This window comes from Geotrypetes seraphini, chromosome 7, assembly GCF_902459505.1.
Source record: "Geotrypetes seraphini chromosome 7, aGeoSer1.1, whole genome shotgun sequence".
Taxonomy (NCBI): Eukaryota; Metazoa; Chordata; class Amphibia; order Gymnophiona; family Dermophiidae; genus Geotrypetes; species Geotrypetes seraphini.
The window spans coordinates 541333-564566 of record NC_047090.1 but is presented as its reverse complement, the minus strand read 5'-3'; the positions used below and the strand labels follow the sequence as shown (position 1 = coordinate 564566).

The following is a 23234-nucleotide window of genomic DNA, read 5'->3' as shown; positions in this document are numbered from 1 at the left end:
ATATCGATATCCCAAGTCTTACATGAGAGATGGTACATGCCCTATCCAGGGCTAGTCTCATAACATGTTCCGATCGCAATTCTTTTGTTGGAGAGTATAACTTCAGCATATCCAAAAAGCAATCAGGGGCCTTATGATATAAGATCTGGTGCACAATGCTCAAGATCTTAACTTCAACACGCTGCTGTATCAGAAGCCAATGCAGCTGCTTTAAAATTGGCATAATGTGGACCCGCCGCGAAACTCTGACAATTAATCTAGCCACAGAATTCATCAACACCTGCAATGCCTTTTGCTTTGTTTTTAGTACTCCAAGATAAAGTGCATTGCAGTAATCTAATTTACCCAAAATGAGCATTTGTACCACAGAACGAAAAGTCATATGGCAGCGGCATTGACTTCAATCTATACAGCATGTGTAATTGTGCCTAACCGGATTGAATAGTCTTCAATGAGCCACACAGGAAGAAAATTCAAGTATGGGGGCAAGTGACAGGAACTTGGCCACTCAAAACTCCAGCAATGGGGTTTCATGCTCTTTGCTGCCAATGTCGTTCTGTAAATGTTTTGTCTTTCCTTGCCCCTTGTTCTTTTCCTCTGCTATCACCTTCAAATCTGTGTTCTAATTAGGAGAATGTTGTTTATTTACCCAGAACCTGGACAAGAGAAACGTCAAGATGATGAATTTGACTCAGAAAGTAAAAAGAGAGGCAGATTAGTATTTATGATTATTACTTTATTATACTAATTTTTGCACTTTCATCTTCCTTTTCTTCTTCTTTTAGGAAAGGCAGGAGATCAGGAGGAGAGACAAACCTTAGTGCAGTTTTTGAATCCTGTGCTATTATGCATTCCCTGGGTGCATGTGGGAATTCCATAGAGGTCAATATTCAGTAAGAACTTGTGCAGCGCTGGCCACTTAAATACTTTATGAAAAAAAAAAGGTCTGGCTACTCAAACAGATAACTGAGCCACTTAAATCACTAAAGGGAGGAATTCATCAAAGGGCGCTAAGCAGGTTAGCACACGCTAACTATATGCTAAAGATAAGAATGTAACGGGCATCTTTAGTGTTTAGCACATGCTATTATGAGCGTGCGCACAGCGCCATTTGATGACTTCCCCCCTAAGGGGCACTTTTACTAAATCACACTCAGACTTAGTTTCCACAGATGAGCACTGGACTTAGCAAATAGGACAGAACAATCATCGGGGGTGTTCGCAACATTCATCTTTATAGACCCCAAGTTAAAAGTTCCATTAGTATGCAGTCCTCTGTTTGGAGTTAGCAGTTAGCTGGATAGAGCCACATTGAAAATGCACCCAAGTCGAAACTGAGTATTACTGGGGGTGCTGCTAAGAGGAGTCAGCACTTCACCGGTTAAGTGCAATATTAGAAACATAGAAATAGACCATCTAGTCTGCCCACCCCAATGACCTTCCCTTACCTTTCTCTGTGAATAGATCCCATTTGGCCTTAAAATCAGGCACGCTGCTGGCCTCAATAACCTGAAGTGGAAGACTATTCCAGCGATCAACCACCCTTTCAGTGAAAAATAATTTCCTGGTGTCCCCAAGCAGTTTCCCACCCCTGATTTTCAACATTTAACTGGTTAAACGTAAATGCATAAACAGGACTGCATAAAAGACTGTCATAAGAACATAAGAATTGCCATCTCCGGATCAGACCCTGGGTCCATCCAGTCCGGTGATCCGCACACGCGGAGGCCCCGCCAGGTGTATCCTGGCATAGTTTTAGTCCCCATATCACTGTATGCTTCTCAAGGGAGATGTGCATCTAATTTACCCGACTGATCTTTGGACTAAAAAAATGGGAACGCCTAACTCCCTACTACCAAAAACTCCACTGGCTACCCCTGGAAGCAAGAGTGCAATTCAAGTTCACCTGTTTCTGTTTCAAATCCATCTTTGGTTCGGCCCCCCTATACTTGGTACCCCATTTTATCCTAGACCGCTCATCCAAACATACTCGCAGAACCCACCTGTTTAGCCACCCAACTATAAAGGCCTGCCGCTACAAACGATATCTAAATAGAACTCTCGCCTTCCAAGCAGGTCAGCTTAATAATTGGCTGGCCGACATTATCTCACGCACTTCATCCTACCTAAACTTCAGGGAAGTACTAAAAACTAATCTATTTACCCAACTTATATCCTACGACCTCTATGCCTAACTTATGGCCCCATTTTTACCACACCTTGTCCTGCTTACCCTTTTAAACTGTATCTTCATCTGCTGATGCTACCCCCCTCTGTTTTACCTATATGCCTATATTCACTGACTGTACCCCTTTGTTTGCCAACATTCTTGGATTGAACCTTACGCAGACTGTCTTGCCCTTCTTTATTGTACCCATTCTCGCTGATTGTACCTTATTCGCTGATTGTCCAGTCCTTCTTCATTGTAAACCGCCTTGAACTACTATGGCTTTGGCGGTATATAAGAAATAAATTATTATTATTATTATTAAATTCTAGAATGGTGGATTCTGCAATTACTTCCTCTGGGGGAGCATTCCAGGTGTCCACCATTCGCTGTGTGAAACAGAACTTCCTGATATTCGTCCTGGACCTGTCCCCCCTCAGCTTCAGTCTATATCCTCTTGTCCTTTTCACACTGGCCATTGTAAATACGGTAACTGCTTTCCCTGTTCTATTTTGTTGAATCCTTTCAGTATTTTAAAAGTTTTGATCAAGGGAGAACAACCCCTGTCCTATCTTTATGCAGTTCTTCATAGCTGGTTAAGGGTCAAATATTGCAATTAACTGTCTATGGCCCAGAACCTGGACATGGTCCAGCATTGAATTTTCAAGTTTAATGCTGGCAGCAGGCAGCAAAATGATGATTATTGACAAATGAATATCAAGCTCACATTTGCCAATTTAAAACTTCAATTAAGTTGCACCTGCTAATGACCTTATACTATAAATTGCACGCTCAAATTTGTGCTCTAAGCATAAATTCAGGCACACAAGTTTGAAGAATTAGGGGATAAGAGCCTGATTCTATATATAGCGCCCAAAAAATCAGTGCCAAATAGAATGGCGCTCAGCGCAATTCTATAAAGGCACACACCATTTATAGAATTACATTTAATTTTTAATCAATTCCTTAGCCACACTCATAAGCAGGTATTTCAGATATATTATCCTTCTTTCAATAGCATTTCATTACATATTTCATTTGGTTTTCATATCTTTTCACATATTAGTATCTCATTGCACAGTGACCTCAGCGGCTACACTCGAGCTAACTGTAGCGAGCCTCCTTATCGGTCATAGATATTTCATTTGCCTAGGTTGTTGCCTAGGATGGGGGCAGCGTCTGCTCTCTCACTGGGGAGGAGCTGATGGTGTCTCCGGATCAGTGGAGTGGGGCCGGGCCATGGACTCCTCCTCCCGGTTGTCCGCTGATGGAGGCAGAGTGATGTATTTTTCGGGAGCTGCCCATGAGCTTCTGCCGTCCACCGAGAGCAGTGCAACCCAGTGCTGGATTGTTCTGTCTCTGTGCATTTTCTGCCTAGAAGCAATGAGTCGGGGCTGCAGCAGCTGGAAAGCCCGAGCTGATATCTGTCCCGTTTGGACTTCAGCCGTTGGGATTATTTAAAATATGCTGAGGCAACAGAGCCGCTACAGGAAATTGGACTTCTGTCAGGCATATTTGATTTTTTTTTCCCCCAGTTTATAAATTATTTTAAATTTTATTCCATTGTTTTTACCCCTATTGTTTTTACCCCTATTGTTTTTATTTTATGAATTGAATTTCCCTGAATTCTATTGTTTAACGGTTCCTCCCTTCTATTCCTTTTTACATATTCCTTTAATTCATTTAGATATCATTTACACAGATGGTACTCCTATCTGTAAAGTTAGGAATGTCTATGAAATATTCTACATGCTTCTCTCCTCTGAACTCCTTCCGGCCCTCCATAGTCCTGCCTACCCTCTTCTAACATCTTCTGTAATGTCACCTAGAGCTGTCTTGTATAGGTATGTGCGACACACAAATGGAAGAAATAAATAAATTTGTATGAGAAAATCCTTAAGCTAATTGCAAAAACAGTACCCAAACTTATCTTAATCAGCACGGAGGGTCTCCGACGTGAATTCGCATTTCGCTATCAGCTGTATCGAGGAAAGTCCCTATTTAGATCAGATCACCACACTCTCTGCGCTGTTCTAATTTGTATTTTTAGGCACACTTATGATGGCCAAGGAAAGCCAGGCCTGAATCCCTGCGCCTAACTTGGGCGCACGTCGGGCTTATTCTATAGCTGTGTGCATGAATTTTAGAAATGCTCATGATCCTCCCCTGGACACGCCCCCTTTTCAAGTTCATACACTAAAACTTCATAGGATGCGCCTACCAAGCTGTACACGTAACTTCTAATTAGCGCCAAGCGCGTCAGTTATGAGGTATTAATTACCAATTATCAGTGATGATTAGGCTTGTTATGTACGTAAAGACTTAAGGTGCCACATACAGAATTTGTTTAGTAAAAGGGTCCCTAAAGGTTCAAAGGTATCTGTTTTGATTTGGGATGTGATTTGAAGCGGCCCAAGGTATGGGCTAAATGTTACACACAAAACAGTGGGAACGGACAATGAACACTCCACAGAGGATCACTGATGTAAAAAGGACTTGTTTATTTCAATTAACGACATACACAAACTCTGGACCTGACATAGCACTGTATTTCGGCGACTTAAAACGCCTGCATCAGAGGTCACTGTAGTGTTTCAAGTTTATTTAAAATATTTGATTTGACCGCAAAATCCAAATCCAATGCGATTTACATTTAGTTAAAAATTAGGTTAAAAAAAGCCAAACAAAATAAGGCAGTTAGAACTATTTTAACAAAACGATGCATGTGAAAAAGGGAGGGGGAAAAATTGAAGGATTAAATACAATTCGTAAACAAATAAAAAGGGATAGGTAATAAAACAAGAGGTTGGGGAAGGTTACCCACTTAATTTTCGCTTACCAGCAGTCCTTTGTTAATGCAAGGCTGGGTCAATCAAACACACATTAAAAAGGCCAAGCGCTGAAAAGCGCCTCTGATTCAGGCGTTTTTAGTCGCCAAAACACAGTGCTGTGTCGGGTCCACAGTTTGTGTATGTCCTTTATTGACATAATCAAGACCTTTTTACATCAGTGATCCTCTGTGGGGTGTTCATTGTCCGTTCCCACTGCTTTTTTTTGTGTGATTTTGAACCTGTGGGTTTTTTGTCCTGTTGGACTTTTGGCGTTTGTATGGGTTAAATGTTAAGCCATCCAAGTTGGACCACACATATAGCAGTTGTATCTTTAAACGAATAGCTTACTTGCATTTTCAGTGATCATTGAAAACCCACCAAAATTTAAACAGAAATCATAATGTCAAAAGTACAACTCTGCATTGCTGAGAATTGACCTCATGGATTTTAGTTGTTATAATCTAACATAATAATTTTTCTTTTTCTTTTCCTTTGATAAGAAACCATATGGGATTTCTTCCGACCTCATTTTCTAGCCTGTGTGATTACAATTTGTATTTAATTACTTGTTATAAGGCTCAAGATGTAAATTCACTTCTGAGGCCAGCATTAGATGCTGCCTGCAGAAATGGTTTTACTGTATTTCAATTTCTTAGGATCGTCCCAAAAATCAATTTAATTGTACTGTATAAGTCAACATATGACCACTAGCCATATGTTTTATGGGAGGCGTGTAAATCTGGCTCATGCATAGTCATTAGGGATATCCTGAAAACCCGACTGACTGGGGGTCCCCCAGGACAGGTTTGAGAACCACTGGACTAGATCCATACGATTACAATGCAGCAATAAAACTCAATAACATTCCAAAACAGTAATATATCGATAATATAACAACAATAACATACAAATGTAACGGCCATGTACGAGCAATTGCTCTTGCTCCCACTCTCCGCTATAGAAATGATAAGAACTGACAGTGGTAGTAATTCTATATTCCTGCCAGTTTGCCCTCCCCCCTTGCCCTCCTTTCCATCCCCCGCTCCTCCCCGCCCCCCCCTTGCCACTCTCGCGCCCTCCCTTTCCCCGCACTTCTTTAAATCTTCACCAGCGTGAGCAGCTTCTCCTGCCTGCGGCTCGCGTCGGCTTTGGCTTTCCTTCTGATGTCATTTCCTGGCCTCGCAACCCGGAAGCGATATCAGGCTGGCACAAGCAACAGGCCAGAGACGCTGCTCGTGCTAGAGAGGATTTAAAGAGGTGCCAGGGGAGCACGAGCGTGGCATGAGGGAGCATGAGGTGCCCAGGGTGGTCTGCCCTCCCCTGCCCCCCCTTACTACGCCACTGTTAACATGCATTTGAATTGGTTCAATAACTGTTTTGTTCAACCTATTTGTGGTACACATTCTCCCTGCAGCCGTAAAAGCCGGAGAAGGGGCATCAATTTCAGGTCAGATGTGTGGCTTAGCTGCAGTTCCTTGTGACTGGTTTTTACCTGACATTGATTTTTCATCGCTAACAACCTGAATCATTTAAAAATCATCTCATGTCAAATCCATCTCTTAATCGCAGATCACGTGCAGTTTTGCATCCCCTTAATTTTGTTCCCTGTTTCGTTTATATCTGCGTTGGATGTCGGGGGTTTCGCATTTCGGCCACGCGACATCCAAGGCTTTCTTTCATCAGTTTGACATTCTCTTTGAGTGTTTCAACCTTGCCATTCCTTCTCCCTCTTCTTTTGCAGGTATAAGATTTTTATTTTTTTAAATGTTTCTGATTTCATTATTTTAAATAACCCTCCCTTCCTAACCTTAAGTGGATTTTCATTTATTTATTGTTCCTATTCCAGATGAAGAGGAGTTACGCACTGGTAGCCCTCAACTACCAGGTAAGGTTTCTTTGTTTGTTGATCTGTAAGAGACAGTTGAGGCAGTGCATGCAAATCTCTCTTGCCTATTCATTGTGGATATCCTGAAAACCTGACTGGCTGAGGTACCTCCAGGACCAGGTTTGGGAACCACTGACTTACGTAGTTTCTGTTCATCAACCTTTGTTTCCACTCGTTGGGGCAGTAACGACCAAGGGAGTCAATCTGGCTAAGCCCACTCAGTTAGGGTTACCAGATTTTCCGTATGGAAAATCTGGACCCCCTAGACCTGCCCTCCCCCAATCCCGCCCCAGCCCCTGATGACGATTTGATAGAATCTTTTCAAAACTCAGACAAAGTGCCGGATTTTGAAAAACCGTCCGGACCCCCGTACTTGTCCTCAAAAGGAGGATGTGTCCGGGAAAATCCGGACTCAGTGAGACGTTCCCTCCAGCATATCACTGCTGCAATAAGAGCAGTGTATACCCTGTAAAGCCTAGAAGGTCACTCGGAGACGGAGACGTAGACAAATCACACAAATGCAGAGACAGACCCTTCACAATAAGAGAGAGCACATCAGACATCAGCGATCGATAGCATCCTCTTAATTGGCTTTCTCATTCTCTCTTCTGTAGACAGTCTGGCTGAGCTTGTCTGGCTGGGCATCTCCCTCTTTCTCACACAGCCATTTTCCATACAGACCTGTTGGCTTATGGATATTCTTCTCATTCTCCATCCACACCCTTTATAAGTCCTTCAGTAGTTTCTCTTTTCCTCCCTCGCACCTCCTAAGTCCTTTCACAGTTTTTCTATTCCTTCCTCACCCCTCATGAGCAGTGCCTTAGCGAGGGTGAGAGGCGCCCCTTCCCCCATACCTCCAGTTGTTCCCTGCCACAAGTAACAATGTCAACGTGCTCCTCGCGACTCTCCCTCTGACATCACTTCCTGTGCATGGCACCCGGAAGTCACATCAGCGGGAGAGCTGACACGGTCGCAAGAAACATGTTGAAGTTGTTGCTCACTGCGGGAAGGGTGAAGAGAAGGCAGTGCATGTGTGGCAAGGGGAGGAGTGGGAAGAGGCAGAGAGAGTGGAGAGGAGGAAGGGTGCTGGCACCCCCAGCAACATGACTGCCCCCTCCCCCCACCCTCCTACGCCACTGCTCATGAGTCCTTCACTAGTTTTTCTCTTCTTTCCTCACCCCTCATGAATCCTTCAGCAGATTTTCTTTTCCTTCCTCGCCCTCTATGAGTTGTGCAGCAATTTCTCTCATCCTTCCTCACCCCTTATACGTCTTTCAACCGTTCTCTCTTCCCCCTCATCTCATGAGTCCTTAAGAAGTTTCTCACCCCTACAGTGGGCAACCTGATCATCTCACAAAATGACTTGTTCCATATTAACCTCCTCGTTCATTGCGATCGTTGACGTTAAATAGATTGACACTACCATCTACTCGTTTGGTTAGGTTAAAATCTATTCAAAACTCCGCCTTTTTTTTTTTTTTTTTTTTTTTGCATCGGTGCCGTATTTATGGCATGCTCTTCCTCCTGAACTTCGCTGTGAGCCTACCTATACTAAATTTAGAGCTTCTTTAAAAACCTATTTATTTGGATTGGCATTCCCTCCCTAATTTTATTTTTTTATCATATAGTTTTAATTTTTGGTTGGGCATTGGACTATACAGCAACTAAATGAAACTTTAGTTTTCTATTTTAATTTTCTATTTTGTCTATTTTTTTTCCCTTCACACCTGTACTATGTTTAAATATATTTATTGAGCTTATCAATATTGACTGGTATATTGTACAAAAATTTGAGCTTGTTTGTGTTTCTCTTTGTTTATTTGACACCTGTACTATAATTATTGACGTTCTTTAACTGTTAATTGATGTACACCGCACTGATGTTGTAACAAAGAGCGGTATATAAATACTAATAAAGATAAACATGCATGCAACTTATAGAATGCAATAGTTGCATGCATTGCATGGTACCTCTAGGTTCACCAACTTATGCCAGCATTGATCTATCATAAGTGGACACACTTTTATATTTCAGTCCATTGACATGGCTTTGTGCTATTATTCTATAATGGCTTAGGTGTGCATATGTAACATTATATACAATAATAGCAAGCACACCCCATTTTAACACCTAAATCAAGGTGCCAGGTTCTAGAATTCTCTCCATAGCCTTTAGCTGTAAGTGATTTTGGTAGCTAAACTGTTATGCCTTCTAAATCTAAAATACAGTACTGTATTTTGGCTGTAGCAGAAGAGACACTACCCATGTCCTACAGTCTGCTGCCACCTTCTCGTACAGGCTGCTCTCGCATTTTCCTAGTCTGCTCTCTCTTTCTCAGTCTGCTTTCACTCTCTCAGTCTAATTATTATTTTCTTTCAGATGGTGATGTTCCCGGAAAGGAAAGAAAAGACTCAGGTGAAAACAAATTAAAAAAAAAGAAATGCTTTGAGACATTTCTGTTATTAAATACTGTAAAATACATGATGTGGATCCATGATATATTTTTCTTTGTAATTTTTGGGAATCGCTAAATGAGCGTCTGCTAATCCAGTTTAAAAATAATTTTACTGGCTAATGTGAATTGAGTACCAGTGTAGTTCCAATAACAGAGCCAAGGGGCATGTTTATCAAAGAGTAATAGGCAGTGTTCCTTCTATGCTGAGTGGCCACGCACCTTTTAGCAGGAGGCCATGCAGCCAGTGGGACCAACACCTCCCCCACTCTCCTACCTTCTAAAGCTACTTTCCTGAAGCAGCAGCAGCAGCAAACTAAACCAGACTGGCTGTGGGACCTTCCCATATATAGCTACAGCTGCCGGCCTTCCCTCTCTGACATCACTTCTTCTTCCAGGGCAGAGCCGGCAGCTGCAGATATGTATGGTTCCACAGCTGGTTTGTTTCACTTTGGCGCTGCTGCTGCTGCTTCAGGAAAGCAGCCAGAGTAGTGGGGATGCTAGAGGGCAGGCACTGGAGAATGTGGGGTGGGTAGGAGACAGGGGGGCAGATGCTGGTGGAAGTGGAGTGAGTGGGAGAGAGGGGAACAGACTGGTGGAAAAGGAGTGGGGGAGAGAGGGGTAGACACTGGTGAAAGTGGGGTGGGAGTGGTGAAAGAAGGCAGAAGCTAATGGAAATGGTTTGGGGTGGGGATAGAGAGGAGGCAGATTTTGTATAGAAGGGGAATGGCAGATTCTAGATAGAACAGGGGGAGAGAGGGCAGATGTTGGGGGGTGGGGTACAAAGAGGAGAGAAATGATGGAACGGGGAAGTGGAAGGAGAGATGCTGGATGAAAGGTGAAGAAAGGGGGCACATGTTGAATAGAAGGAGAGAGATAGAAAGAGGAGGGAAATGTTGATGGAAGGGGAGGTGCTGGATAAAAAGGGGAAGGGGGGGATAAGCTGTATAGAAGGAGGAAGACAGAAGCATGAATGGAAGAGGGGAGAGACAGGACAGAGATGATGGAAGGGGGAAGTGAAAGGGGAGAGAAGGGACAGACTGTACGGAAGGTGGAAAAGACAGAGGAAGGAGATATTGATGGAAGGGGAGAGAGAGTATGGAAATGCTGGATGGAAATAGGGAGAGAGGAGACAGACACTGAATAAAAGGGGGTAGCTGCTGGATGGAAGAGGGGGAGAAAGCAGATATTGGGGGGAGACAGAAAGGAGGAAATAATAATGGAAAGGGAAAGAAAGGGCATATACAGGGAGCAAACACTGTATAGAAGGGGAGAGAAATAGGGCAAAGTTAGTGAAAGACTGGTAATAAGTGGAAGTAAATAGGAGAGCCAGGGAGAGCAACAGAGATGGAAAGCTGCCTGTAGACCAGGGGTGTCAAAACTCCTTGAGGGCCGCAATCCAGTCGGGTTTTCAGGATTTCCTCAATGAATATGCATGAGATCTATTAGCATACAATGAAAGCAGTGCATGCAAATAGATCTCATGCATATTCATTGGGGAAATCCTGAAAACCCGACTGAATTGTGACCCTCGAGGAGGGACTTTGACACCCCTGCTTTAGACCAGAAAGAAAGAAGGAACATGAAGACTAGATAGTAAGAATGAGTTAAATCTGGACAAAGAGGTAGAAAAATAAATTGAAGTCAAAAGTAAAAGGAGGAGAGAAAAGCACAGTAAGTCGAATGACAAAGGATGGCTCAGAGGAGGATCTTTGAAAAGGCTAAGGTGAAACATGTTGGATTTAGCCCTCCCAGGTCAAGCCATGGGAAGCATCTTATAAGATGTTAATTGATTTAAACTATTAAAACTTTTGAAATAAATATGTAGTGAATGATTATGGAAGTTTAAATATATATTGTGGGACAAGTGGACACATAAAGCCCACCGCTATGAGCTATTGTTGAGCGGATGAGTGGTGTTGCTGAGGCCCTGAAGAAAATTTAAACGAATTGGAGAAATTTTGATCTTTGACAACTTGGAGAACGTGTATTGAATTAATATTGGAGAGTCTCCAAGTATATTTAATATATATAGTTATTGCCATTTAAGGAAGAACGTGTTGGCTTAAAGTTAGGCACATTAATGTGGGCCACTTTTCCCTCTAAGTTGAGTGGGAGTCCTTTGACTGCATTGCTGCCTGTGGGGGGTAGCGCTTCAATACTGTTAGTCTGACCCTCATTTGAAACAGCACTCTCTACTGGCAGGATTATATGTGGAAGACTCCCATTCAGTTTTGATTCTACGTATATAAGTTGCCCAAAGTTGGACACACAAATTTGGGTACAGATCCCAGATCCACACATAACTAATTGCAGAAGTTAATGAGCCATTATTTTATGATGCAAAACTTGAAAAGGGGTGTGACCATGAGAGGGGCATGGGTGGGTCAGGAGCATTCCTGGAATTTAGGTATAATGTTAAAGAATAGGATCATTTACGCACCCAATCATCATTAGTTGTGTACCAGCATTTGTACAATGAGATGCTATTAGATTTGTGAATTTTTTATGCTATATACGATGAAATGCATTTAGGGTCAGATTCTCTAAATGGCGCCACTTGAGGCGGCCGCTTAGAAAAGAGGCTCCGATCGTGTGCCAATCACATGACAGCGCTGTTAAGAGAATCGAGGCCATATCGAAAGCAGGTGCAAGAAATGTAGGCCAGAGGTTTACAGGTCTGCATTTCTGGGGGCTACTTTCAACAAGAATCGCATCATAGAGGCGCCTACTGGTGCCTATGTCAACTTCTGGCGTAAATCATGCATATTTTAGACTTGGGCGCTTCTATGGACAGGAGTTGGCTGCTGTCATTTGTAGGTGTTTGCAGGTGCCTATATTTTAAGATTAGATTTTAATTGATTTTAAACGATGTGGTCAATTACCGCCTTGTTTCATGTCAATTAAACCACTTAAGATAGGTGATGGTAGGGCGCCTACCACCACCTAACTTTCAGCGCAGCTTTGAGAATTTGGGCCTAAATGTTGTAAACTGCTATAACACTATGTTTTTTTAGCAGTATATCAAGTATTAAAATCAAATCAAAATCAAAGTGTACTGTTGAAAGAGCCCGTTACAGAATACTATCTTAGCATGGATTTTCCCAGGGCCACGTTCTATAAACATCACCTATAGAATCACAGCTAGCGGTGCCTAGACAATGCTAGGTTCCGTAAAAGTTGATACCAGTACATTAGGCCAGGTTTTACTTGTATCTGGTCTAATTTACCAGCGCCTATTTCACATGCCTACCAATGCCTAAATTCACCACAACTATTCTCTGTCCCTAGCTACACCTACTTTTCAGGTAGGTGTCATTAAGCTTGCTAGGCACCTTGATTTAGGCGTCACTAGGCATTCTAAAAGTAATAAAAAATGTTTTGATTGGCTGAAAACTGACATGGTCAATTACCACGTCAATTAAGCCAATTAAAAAAAAAAAAAAAAGTTGCGCACAGATTCCAGAATTAAATATCGCTAGGCATCCTTTGATTAGGGCTCCTGGCAGCACCTAATGTAGGCGTCCTATAAAGAATCCAGCCTGGGAGATTCTATAAGTAGCCCCTAGTGGTTGATTGACAAACTCATAGAGCAGCACCTACAATGTAGGTGCGCTTAGGCGCTGTTTATAGAATCTGGCCCCCCATGTCTAACCTTTGGTACCATACACAATTGTATGCAACTTTTAGTGAACAGGCCACTAAGTGTTTCATTTTATGTACTTCTTGAGAATTGTTAATAAAATATGTGATATTCACTTCTCATTGACCCAAAGGAAATTAGTTCAAAGTCAGTCAACTAAGTATTAAGGGAGAGAAGATGTTTGGCCAGTTGAGGTTGAAATATGTAGGTTCTCTGCCCTAGAGAACAAGCTGAGGAGAAACGGAAAGTAAATTTCACTTTTCATGATTTAAAAAAAAAGTGTTTGAGTTGATAATCTATATTTTTCCTGTCTTTTTGAACAGTTTGGTCAATTGGGGACGCACCCCCTGAAGATGCAGACAAACACAAGGATTCCCAGAGGTCTAGTTTATTCATTGAAAAACCTGAAAGTGGTTCTGTGACTGAAGGTGGGTGTTGGCGGAAGTATTATTAGTGTCATCTATTCTACAAAATTCAGTGTTCGAGATATGATACATAGGGATACATTCTCTAAACATTTCCAAAGCAATCCTACGTGCTATTTTCATTTGGGGGCCTTTTTACTAAGCTGCCCTAAAAAGTGCCTGTGCTGTTTTTTAGTGCATGGGTTTCCCATGCGCTGAGGCCACTTTTTTAGCCTGGCTCTAAAATGGCCGTCATTGCTGTTTATCTATTAATGGCCAAGCACAAATTGCAAAATTAACATGTAGCCATTAGCGCGTAAGGCCTCAACATCACCTGTTTAGAAGATGTTGAGGGCTCCCACACTAATCCCATGCTAAACAGTCAGCATGCGCCAATGCCCATGCGCTAACCAATTAGAATAAGGTATGCCTAATCTCCGCCCCCAAAGAAGCCCCATGCTAAACTAAAAAATGTATGTTTTAGTACATGGGAAGTGTGCGCTGAGCCTGCTGTTAGCGAGTGGCTCCTGAGCACGTGCCATAGTGCTGTTTTTAAGCAGTGATAAGCATGCATTAGTAATTCTGCTGTTTATATCTGGTGATGCTCCTAAATTAACATAGTAAATGATGGCAGAATAAGACCCTCACGGTCCATCCAGTCTGCCAAGCAAAGTGACCAGAGCCTTACCCACCACTCAGTGTAGGCCCGGGTCATCTATGTTTAAATATTGGTTATGAAGTCACCACCATAGGCAGCCAAACATGATGGGGATGATATGTGGTATATTGCTGAAAATATTCAATTAACCAATCATGATGCCTTCCTCTAGGGCAGGAGTAGGTAATTCCGGTCCTCGAGAGCCGGAGCCAGGTCAGGTTTTCAGGATATCCACAATAAATATGTATGAGATAGATTTGCATCTCAAGGAAGCAGTGCATGCAGATCCATCTCATACATATTAATTGTGGATATCCTGAAAACCTGACCTGGCTCCAGCTCTCGAGGACCGGAATTTCCTACCCCTGCCTTAGGGTTACCAGATTTTACCTCAGTAAAATCCAGACCCCCCCCCAGACCCGTCCCCAGGCCCGTCTAGTTCCACCCATCCCTACCCCGGTATGCTCCAGCTCTGCTTTCAGCTCTGCCCCCCAGCCCCGCCCCCCACTGCTTGTTCAATGGGCACGAAGGCATGTGCGGATGCAATGTCGCATGCATGTGCACGTGTGCATGATGTCACCGCGTTAGATCTGTGTATATGCAGATACCCCTCCCGGACAAAGTGGCGGGTTTTGAAAAGGTATCCGGACCTCTGGACATGTCCTCAAAAATCCGGACATCTGGTAACCATAGCTTCCCCTTTCTCCAAAACCGCACAGTTCCCCCACTAGACCATATAAGTCTGTCCAACATTGTGTGTCATTACCCCATGCTTGATTTGGCCACTCTTCTTGGTCTCTCGCCACGTGCGGGACACAGACCATGCAAGTAGGTCAAGGACATGGCGAAAGAGCTAAATTGAGACTAGAGTAATTTTTAGATTTGGCTGTATATGTTATAAGGCCTTAGATGGTTTTGTACCCAATTATCTTCCGTGTCAAAGCAGCTTCTGATTGGTAAGGCCCGACTTTAGTGCAGGAAGAGGCGGTCGGAGCATACAGCGAGTGATTTCCTTCACTCACCGGTGCTCCGGCTGCTCTCTCCTGCCTCTCCAGCTGTCCTCTCTTGGTCAGCAGTTTGCGGTCGGAAAAATACCGCGAATGACCGCCAACCGCTAATGACCGGGGGAACACTCTACATGTTTATGTTATGTTAAGAACCTATATATTTCAGGTTTTCATAATTCAAGCAAAGGTATAATGAATGTATCAAACCGTTCTACTGTTTTAAGGGGGAGACATTAAGTTTACTTGCAAAGTTGAAGCCAAAGATCTTCTTAGAAAACCGACTGTCAAGTGGTTGAAAGGAAAATGGATGGACCTGGCGAGCAAAGCGGGAAAGCACCTTCAACTGAAAGAAACCTTTGATCGCCTTACGAAGGTACTTTTGGGATGCTTTCAACTTGTTAGTGATAAGAGACTTTCTCTTGCTTAGCTATGCTATGAGGTCGACTTGTTTAGGAGGATTTTCCACAGCTTTATACATAATTGAGGCCAAGGGGTCCTTTTACTAAGGCACGCTAGCCAATTTAGCGCGTACTAAATGTTAAAGCACCCATTATATTCTATGGACGCATTAGCGATTAGCGTGCGCTAAATCGGCTAGCGCACCTTAGTAAAAGAGGGGGTAAGTCTTTTTAATATCTGAATAATTTGTGAATTATCTACTGATATAAGTCTTGCTTGTTTATACGAAGATGTTTGTCAGAGGTTCTTATATACAATAGATTCTTGTTCTAAATTGCATAGTTTTCTCAGGTTTATATTATTTTATATATATATATTTAAATTTATGCTTATTGTATTATGGATTTTTTTTGGTTAACCGCCTAGATTTATCTTCTTTTTTTTTCATTAAATTCAGATGATGCATTTACATAAAATATTATCATTACAGCACAATATACTTAATAGAATAAAGACAAGACTTATTTTCCCCCCCCACTTTCCAATTAACCAACACCTCACTAAAATACCTGTAAACAACCTATCCATATCTCTTAACCAATGCCAATACATTAATCTTCTATTCTTTTCCTTACACGTCTATACCACCTCTACCCTCAATCTGAGACCCAAAATGGTTTACAGAATATGAAACACACTTCCAAAAAAAAAAAACAATAATAAAAGCTAACGTTATCCACAATTGAGCTCATTTTAACTCATAGTTTCCCAAAATAAAGGGTCTTGAGACTGTGATGAAACAAATAATATGAGTTTAAACCCTGAATCTCAGCCGGAATAGCAATCCATATTGAGGCTGTATTAAAAGAAAAAGATTGTTCGAAAATCCCTTTTAAATGTATAGATGTGAACGAAGGAAACATCAAAGTAAGATGATAATACTGTCTCCAGTGAAAAATACTAGAAAGGAAATTGAGTGTTAAAACAAGCGCCTCAGGTATGGCCCCATGAAAAGCCGTAAAGACTAAGCCGTAGTGCGGTTTTTAAGACTGGCTGCGGCAGTATCAGCTTTGACACTCCTAGAATTCCTAAGAGCGTCGGAGCTGTTACCCGCCACTAAAAATCACACTACGATTTTGTAAAAGGGGGGGGGGGGGGAGTTGAGCAAAATTTCTTAGTGTAACCTCTCATGTACTGGAAGTCAGTGAAGCTCTCTAAGGAGAGATGATACAAATTTTTAATCTTACCAAATATAAGTCAAGCGGTCATATTTTGTGGAATTGTACATAGCTAGGCTGTCTATGGATTAATTAAATAAATTAATCAACTTCAGCATTGCCCTCAGCGAGATGCACAACAGGGCATCCTATATAATAAAACGCTAGCCGCGCATGCGCACTCAGACCTGCGTGATCTGTGATCCCTGATCCGTTATCTGTAGGTCCGTGGCCAGAGTGCGTATGCGGCGGCTAGACAAAGCGGGAGAAACGGACTCGAGCGCTGTGGCCGACTCAGGATGGGAGGATGCGCCGCAGCAAAGTGCTGCACAGGTACTGGAGGGGGAGAGACATATCGCTTCTGCACATACCGGCACAAACCTCCCTCCAGCATTGGCAGCCGCAGCACGTTAAACAGGCTGCTTTGCGACTTTCTCCTGCAGTTGAGTCCCTCTGCCGCGTCACTAATGATGTCATCAATGACGCGACAGAGAGACTCAACGGCAGAAGAAAGCCGCGAAGCAGCCTGTTTAGCGTGCTGCGGCTGCCAACGCTGGAGGGAGGTTTGTTATTAAAGTCATCTCGCCGGGAGGGTCGCAGAGTCAGCGGGGGTTGGCCTGGGAGGGGAGAGAAGCGTCTGCCTCGGGTGCTTCAGGCAGCAGCAGCGTTTACAATTCGCTGCTGTTGCGGCTTCAGGCCTTCCTCTCTGGCCGGTCCTGCCTACTTCCTGTTTTCATGAACACAGAGAGGAATACCTGAAGCCAGCAACAGCAATGAATTGTGAATGCTGCTGTTGCCCGATGAAGTAGTTGAAGGAGGAAAGTGAGCAGAGGGGGAGAGAATGGCTTGGAGGGAAGAACAGATGACAGGGCATGGAGGGAAGGAGGAAGGTATGCCAGACCAAGGGAAAAGGAAAGAGGAGATGGAGAGAGGCCATATGGGACAGAGAGAGAGGGGGCGGACACTGGATGGAAAGAGAAGAGAGGGCAGTGAATGGAAGGGGCAACATAGAGGGTGAACAGTATTCTAGCACCCGTTAATGTAACGGGCTTAATGACTAGTACAGTATAATCTCGTTATAAGAGAGTCCGTTATAACGGAATATCGTCTCTAGCGGACGAGGTCCGCTGGTCCTGGCCATGCGCCTTTATGAACATGCAGAAAATCACCACATGTAGTGGACTCGCATATAACGGACTTTCGCATATAACGGACAAACAATTTGGTCCCCAGAGCCTCTTTTAGCTGTCGTTTTGTTCGGTTATAATGGACATGCAGGCTCCGCCTACAAGGCACGTGGCATGCCGATGATACAGTATCAAAATGCGTACATCACTACAACATATGAACGAAATGTAGCCCAGAAGAAAATGACAGAGTATTTTTCTTTCCAGTACAGTATGACATAATGCTTTAGAACACAGGTGTCAAAGTCGGTCCTCGAGGGCCAGAATCCAGTCGGGTTTTCAGGATTTCCCCAATGAATCTGCATGAGATCTATTTGCATGCACTGCTTTCAATGCATATACATTGGGGAAATCCAGAAAACCCAACTGGATTCCGGCCCTCGAGGAGGGACTTTGACACCCCTGCTTTAGAACATCTTTCAATGTTCTGGTTTTGCAATCATTTCGTGCCATAACAATGTTTTGCTGAGTTTTGTTCTTGATGTTGCTGATATGCTTGTGCAGTGACTGTTGTGCATCGATTGTACGTTGTTTCAAGTTGACCTAAATAAAGTTTTAAAAAAATGCAACTCTGGATATAACGGACTGTTTTTCCAGGTCCCTTGAAGTCCATTATAATGAGATGAAACTGTATATTGATGCCTTTTACTTCTGAAGGTACAGACAAGTTCAACAGGGGCTTGGAAGTCTCGTGTCACAGAGCTTTACAATGCTTTGTATATTGTTTCAGGAGAAAGTACTTGTCAACTGGGATTGGCCTCTTTCACAATACTGGACTTGAGAGAGCAGTGGGTCTGACTTGCTCAATACAAAAACAAGCTTCTGATATAATTGCAGTAAGCCACTGTGTACTAAGAGAGGAAAAAGGATCTCAGAAACCTGCTCAGGGCAGAATGGAACAAAACTGGCCTGAAATTGATCAGTTCCAGATTTCTATTATGGCTCCTGAAAAATGCTCTCAAAATTGCAACAGTTCCCACTGAAACCAATACCAATTTAATTTTTATAGATCATCTAAAAATACCCGTAATAATTTCACGTTTATGTACTCTTCAGTTAAGGCCAGTCGTTCTAAGAGATTTTTGAATAGGACACTTGCATTTCAATTAGGGAAAATGAACTCTTGGTTAAGCCCGCTGATCTTTCAAATGGATTCTTATTGTGTTTTTAGAAAATTTTTTAAAAACCTATTTGTTTGCTAAGTTTGTCAAATAATTATGCATTTTTATCTTATTATTAAATTTTACCTTTTCTATGTATATGTCACTGATTGTACAGTTCTTCTTTGTTAACCGCCCAGAACCTCATGGATGGGCAAAACCGAGGGGAACTAGAAAGAGCACAGGAAGTATCAAAAAGAATGTCATCATGTGGTTCTAAAAGCCAAAAGAGAGTATGAAGAGAGGCCAGGGAAGCATGAAATTTCAAACCGTTCTTTAGATATGTTAAAGGGAAGTAGCCGGTTAGGGAGGAGGTGGGACCGCTGGACGACAGTGACAGGAAGGGAGTGGTGAAGGAGGATAAAGAGGTCGCGGAAAAACTTAACATGTTCTTTTCGTCTGTATTTACAAACAAAGACACAACCAACATACCGGAACCTGAGCAATTCTTCAACGGAAATCAAGCAGAAAAATTAACATCCATGGAAGTGAGCCTTGAAGATGTGCGCAGGCAGATAGAAAAACGAAAAACTGACAAATCTCCGGGTCCAGACGGAATCCATCCAAGGGTTCTGAAGGAACTAAAGGAGGAGATAGCGGAACTACTGCAGCAAATTTGCAACCTATCCCTGAAAACAGGCGTGATCCCAGAGGATTGGAAGATAGCCAATGTTATGCCCATCTTTAAAAAGGAATCAAGAGGTGACCCGGGAAACTACAGACCGGTGAGTTTGACCTCGGTTCCGGGGAAAATGGCAGAAGCACTGCTAAAAGAAAACATCGATGAACATTTTGAAAGAAACGAACTTCTGATAACCAGCCAACATGGTTTCTGCACTTCTTTGAAGGAATTAACAAACGGATGGACAGAGGAGACCCCATAGACATCATATACCTAGATTTCCAAAAAGCCTTTGACAAGGTGCCTCATGAACGTCTACTCCAGAAACTGAAGAACCATGGGATGGACAGAGACGTACATAGATGGATCAGAAACTGGTTGGCGGGTAGGAAACAGAGGGTAGGGGTGAAGGGCCACTACTTGGACTGGAGGAGGGTCACGAGTGGTGTTCCGCAGGGCTCAGTGCTCGGGCCGCTGCTATTTAAAATATTCATAAATGATCTAAAAACAGGGACGAAGTGTGAGATAATAAAATCTGCAGACGACACCAAACTATTTAGTGGAGCTCGGACTAAGGAGGACTGTGAAAAATTGCAAAGGGACTTGAACAAACTAGGGGAATGGGCGACGAGATGGCAGATGAAGTTCAATGTTGAGAAATGTAAAGTATTGCATGTGGGAAGCAGAAACCTGAGGTACAACTATACGATGGGAGGGATGTTATTGAATGAGAGTACCCAAGAAAGGGACTTGGGGGTAATGGTAGACATGACAATGAAGCCGACGGCACAGTGCGCAGCGGCCGCTAAGAGAGCGAATAGAATGCTAGATATAATCAAGAAAGGTATTACTACCAGACGAAAGAAGTTATCCTGCCGTTGTATCGGGCGGAGGAGAGCGACACGTCTGATAAAAGGGATGGAAAACCTTTCATATGCTGAGAGATTGGAGAAATTGGGTCTCTTTTCCCTGGAGAAGAGGAGACTTAGAGGGGATATGATAGAGACTTACAAGATCATGAAGGGCATAGAGAAAGTAGAGAGGGACAGATTCTTCAAACTTTCAAAAAATAAAATAACAAGAGGGCATTCGGAAAAGTTGAAAGGAGACAGATTCAAAACAAATGCTAGGTAGTTCTTCTTTACCCAACGTGTGGTGGACACCTGGAATGCGCTTCCAGAAGACGTAATAGGGCAGAGTACGGTACTGGGGTTTAGGAAAGGATTGGACAATTTCCTGCTGGAAAAGGGGATAGAAGGGTGTAGATAGAGGATTACTGCACAGGTCTTGGACCTGTTGGGCCGCCACATGAGGGGGCTGCTGGGCGCAATGGACCTCAGGTCTGACCCAGTGGAGGCATTGCTTATGTTCTTATATACAAGAATAAACTTATTATTATTATTATTATTGTTGTTATAAGGGACAGAATCAAATATAAAGTTCCAAATTGATAAATATATCTTCTAATTTAACTTTTTCTTATTTTTTTATCTTAAGTGGTGCAGACTGATGCAAGCTGTTATGAAGCGGTTAAGCCCTATATATTAATAGCAACCTAAAAGTCATAGATATATGAACTCATGCGACTTAACCCTACGTATATCAAACACCATTGCCAGCTCTTACTTGTGCATGCCACACTTATCTTAAAATGTTGCATGTACCATTCCAGTGGTAGAGCTTTTTACTGCAGGTTGGTGAGGTCAATTCTTATGAGCATTGGAGTATTTACCTCACCAGCCCACGGTAAAATGCTCTACCGTGGCTTGATAAAAAAAGGGCCCTACACAAGCCCCTACCAATACCTATTTTATAAGTGGTAAGGGCCCACATGGTTTGATAAAAGGGGCCCGTAGTAACATTTTGTAGTGGCCCTGCGCCAATAATAGAATTAGCACCTGGCCATTAATTGGGAAAATGGAAGAGTCAGCCATTTTCTGGCCACGGCACAAGTGGAAAGACACGTGGGAAAGGCCTCCTTTGCTGCAGCTTATGTAAAAGGACCCCTAAATCCCATGGACCTTTGCCAAACCTTGCCAAATGTGCATAGTTTTGGAATTGGTGAAAAGTCCTTAGGTAAAAAGTAGCCATTGTTTTTTACAGCAATGCCGGCAGGGTGAAACACATTCCTAATATCTGTAGGTTTGTTGAACACAAATCCTCAATTCCTTCCTCACAACATCCATTGTAATTTCAGACTTACACGTTTGAGATGCAGATCATCAAAGCCAAGGAATCCTATGCTGGAAACTACAGATGTGAAGTCACGTACAAGGATAAATTTGACACGTGTTCTTTCGATCTTGAAGTCATTGGTAAGATTTTCCTTTCAGTTTGATATGCTGTAATAATGAATAATGCATTTCTAAATCCAGTTCTAATTGGAAAGTTTTGTAAACCTTTTTAAGAAATTAAACAACTAGGTGCAATGGAAAATAACCAGAAACTGAATTAACACCCATACGGTCTAGAATAGTGCACTCGTTCTTCACCTGGTGTTTGGAGACCACTAGACCCTTTTGATTTTTATAATATTTATTTATTCAGTTTTTTAGCCCATCAGAATCCAAAACGGGTTACAAGTAATAATAAAAATAATAATAATCAGTTTATATACAGCAAGGCCGTGAAGTTCTATGCGGTTTACAATAATTTAAAAAAATTACAATTAAAAGGAAGTTGAATAAAACTAAAAATTAAGAAGCTAATAATTAAAAACCCTATAATAATCTAAATGGTCCATAAAATTTTGCCAATTAGCTGCCTAAATATTTAGTAAACAAATACGTCTTTAAATGTCTCCTAAATTCCCCATAAGTGTTAGTAAGCATAAACAGTTGTTCTAAATCTTTACCCCATAATGCTGCTTGATATGAAAAAAGATTTTGATGTTTTTTAAATTTACATCCTCTAACAGGCGGAAAAACAAAATTCAAATGTGAGTTTCTCTTGTGTCTGTTAGTTGCAAAAGAGATAACTCAATTATATATTTGGGAGATAGACCAAACAAAGCCTTAAAGCAGAAGCAACCAAATTTAAACTTCACCCGTGCCTCCATTGGCAGCCAATGCAGTACTCGTGATCATATTTTTTCAACCTAACCGCCGCATTTTGAACCATTCGCAATCGCTGCATAGTCCTCTGGGAAATTGCCAAGTGGGCAATATTACAATAATCAAGCTGGCTTAGTATGAGAGACTGTACCAAAACTCTAAGGGCTCCTTTTATTAAGCTGCGCTAGCGGGGTTTCATCACGCGCTAACCCCTGTGCTGGCCTAAAAACTACCGCTTGCTCAAGAGGAGGCAGTAGCAGCTAGCGGTTTAGCACGCGGTATTACGCGCGTTAAACCGCTAGCGGATGGTGAGCAAGAAACAGCGTTATTCACATTGGCAAATGTGACCCAGACTCGGACCAGAGGTCATGGCCTGAAGCTGAGAGGGAACACGGCCAGGACAAATGTCAGAAAATTCTGCTTCACACAGCGAGTGGTGAACGCCTGGAACTCTCTCCCGGAAGAGATGGTGAAGGAAACCACCATTCTAAGATTTAAGGGAAAATTGGACGCACATCTTCTTGCGGGACACATTGAGGAATACGAGT

The 23234-nt window shown here is 42.5% G+C and overlaps 1 protein-coding gene across 3 annotated transcripts in view; it reads left to right on the top strand.

The window, feature by feature from the left end:
* Positions 1-23234, top strand: part of MYBPC1 (myosin binding protein C1) — a 216669-nt gene that overhangs the window by 81206 nt on the left and 112229 nt on the right. For all 3 annotated transcript variants that reach the window (XM_033952331.1, XM_033952330.1, XM_033952329.1), the window contains exons 6-10: positions 6845-6883; positions 9264-9299; positions 13303-13407; positions 15273-15421; positions 21831-21948. In XM_033952331.1, coding sequence (XP_033808222.1) covers positions 6845-6883; positions 9264-9299; positions 13303-13407; positions 15273-15421; positions 21831-21948 — 447 coding nt within the window. The remainder of the gene's footprint in view (positions 1-6844; positions 6884-9263; positions 9300-13302; positions 13408-15272; positions 15422-21830; positions 21949-23234) is intronic.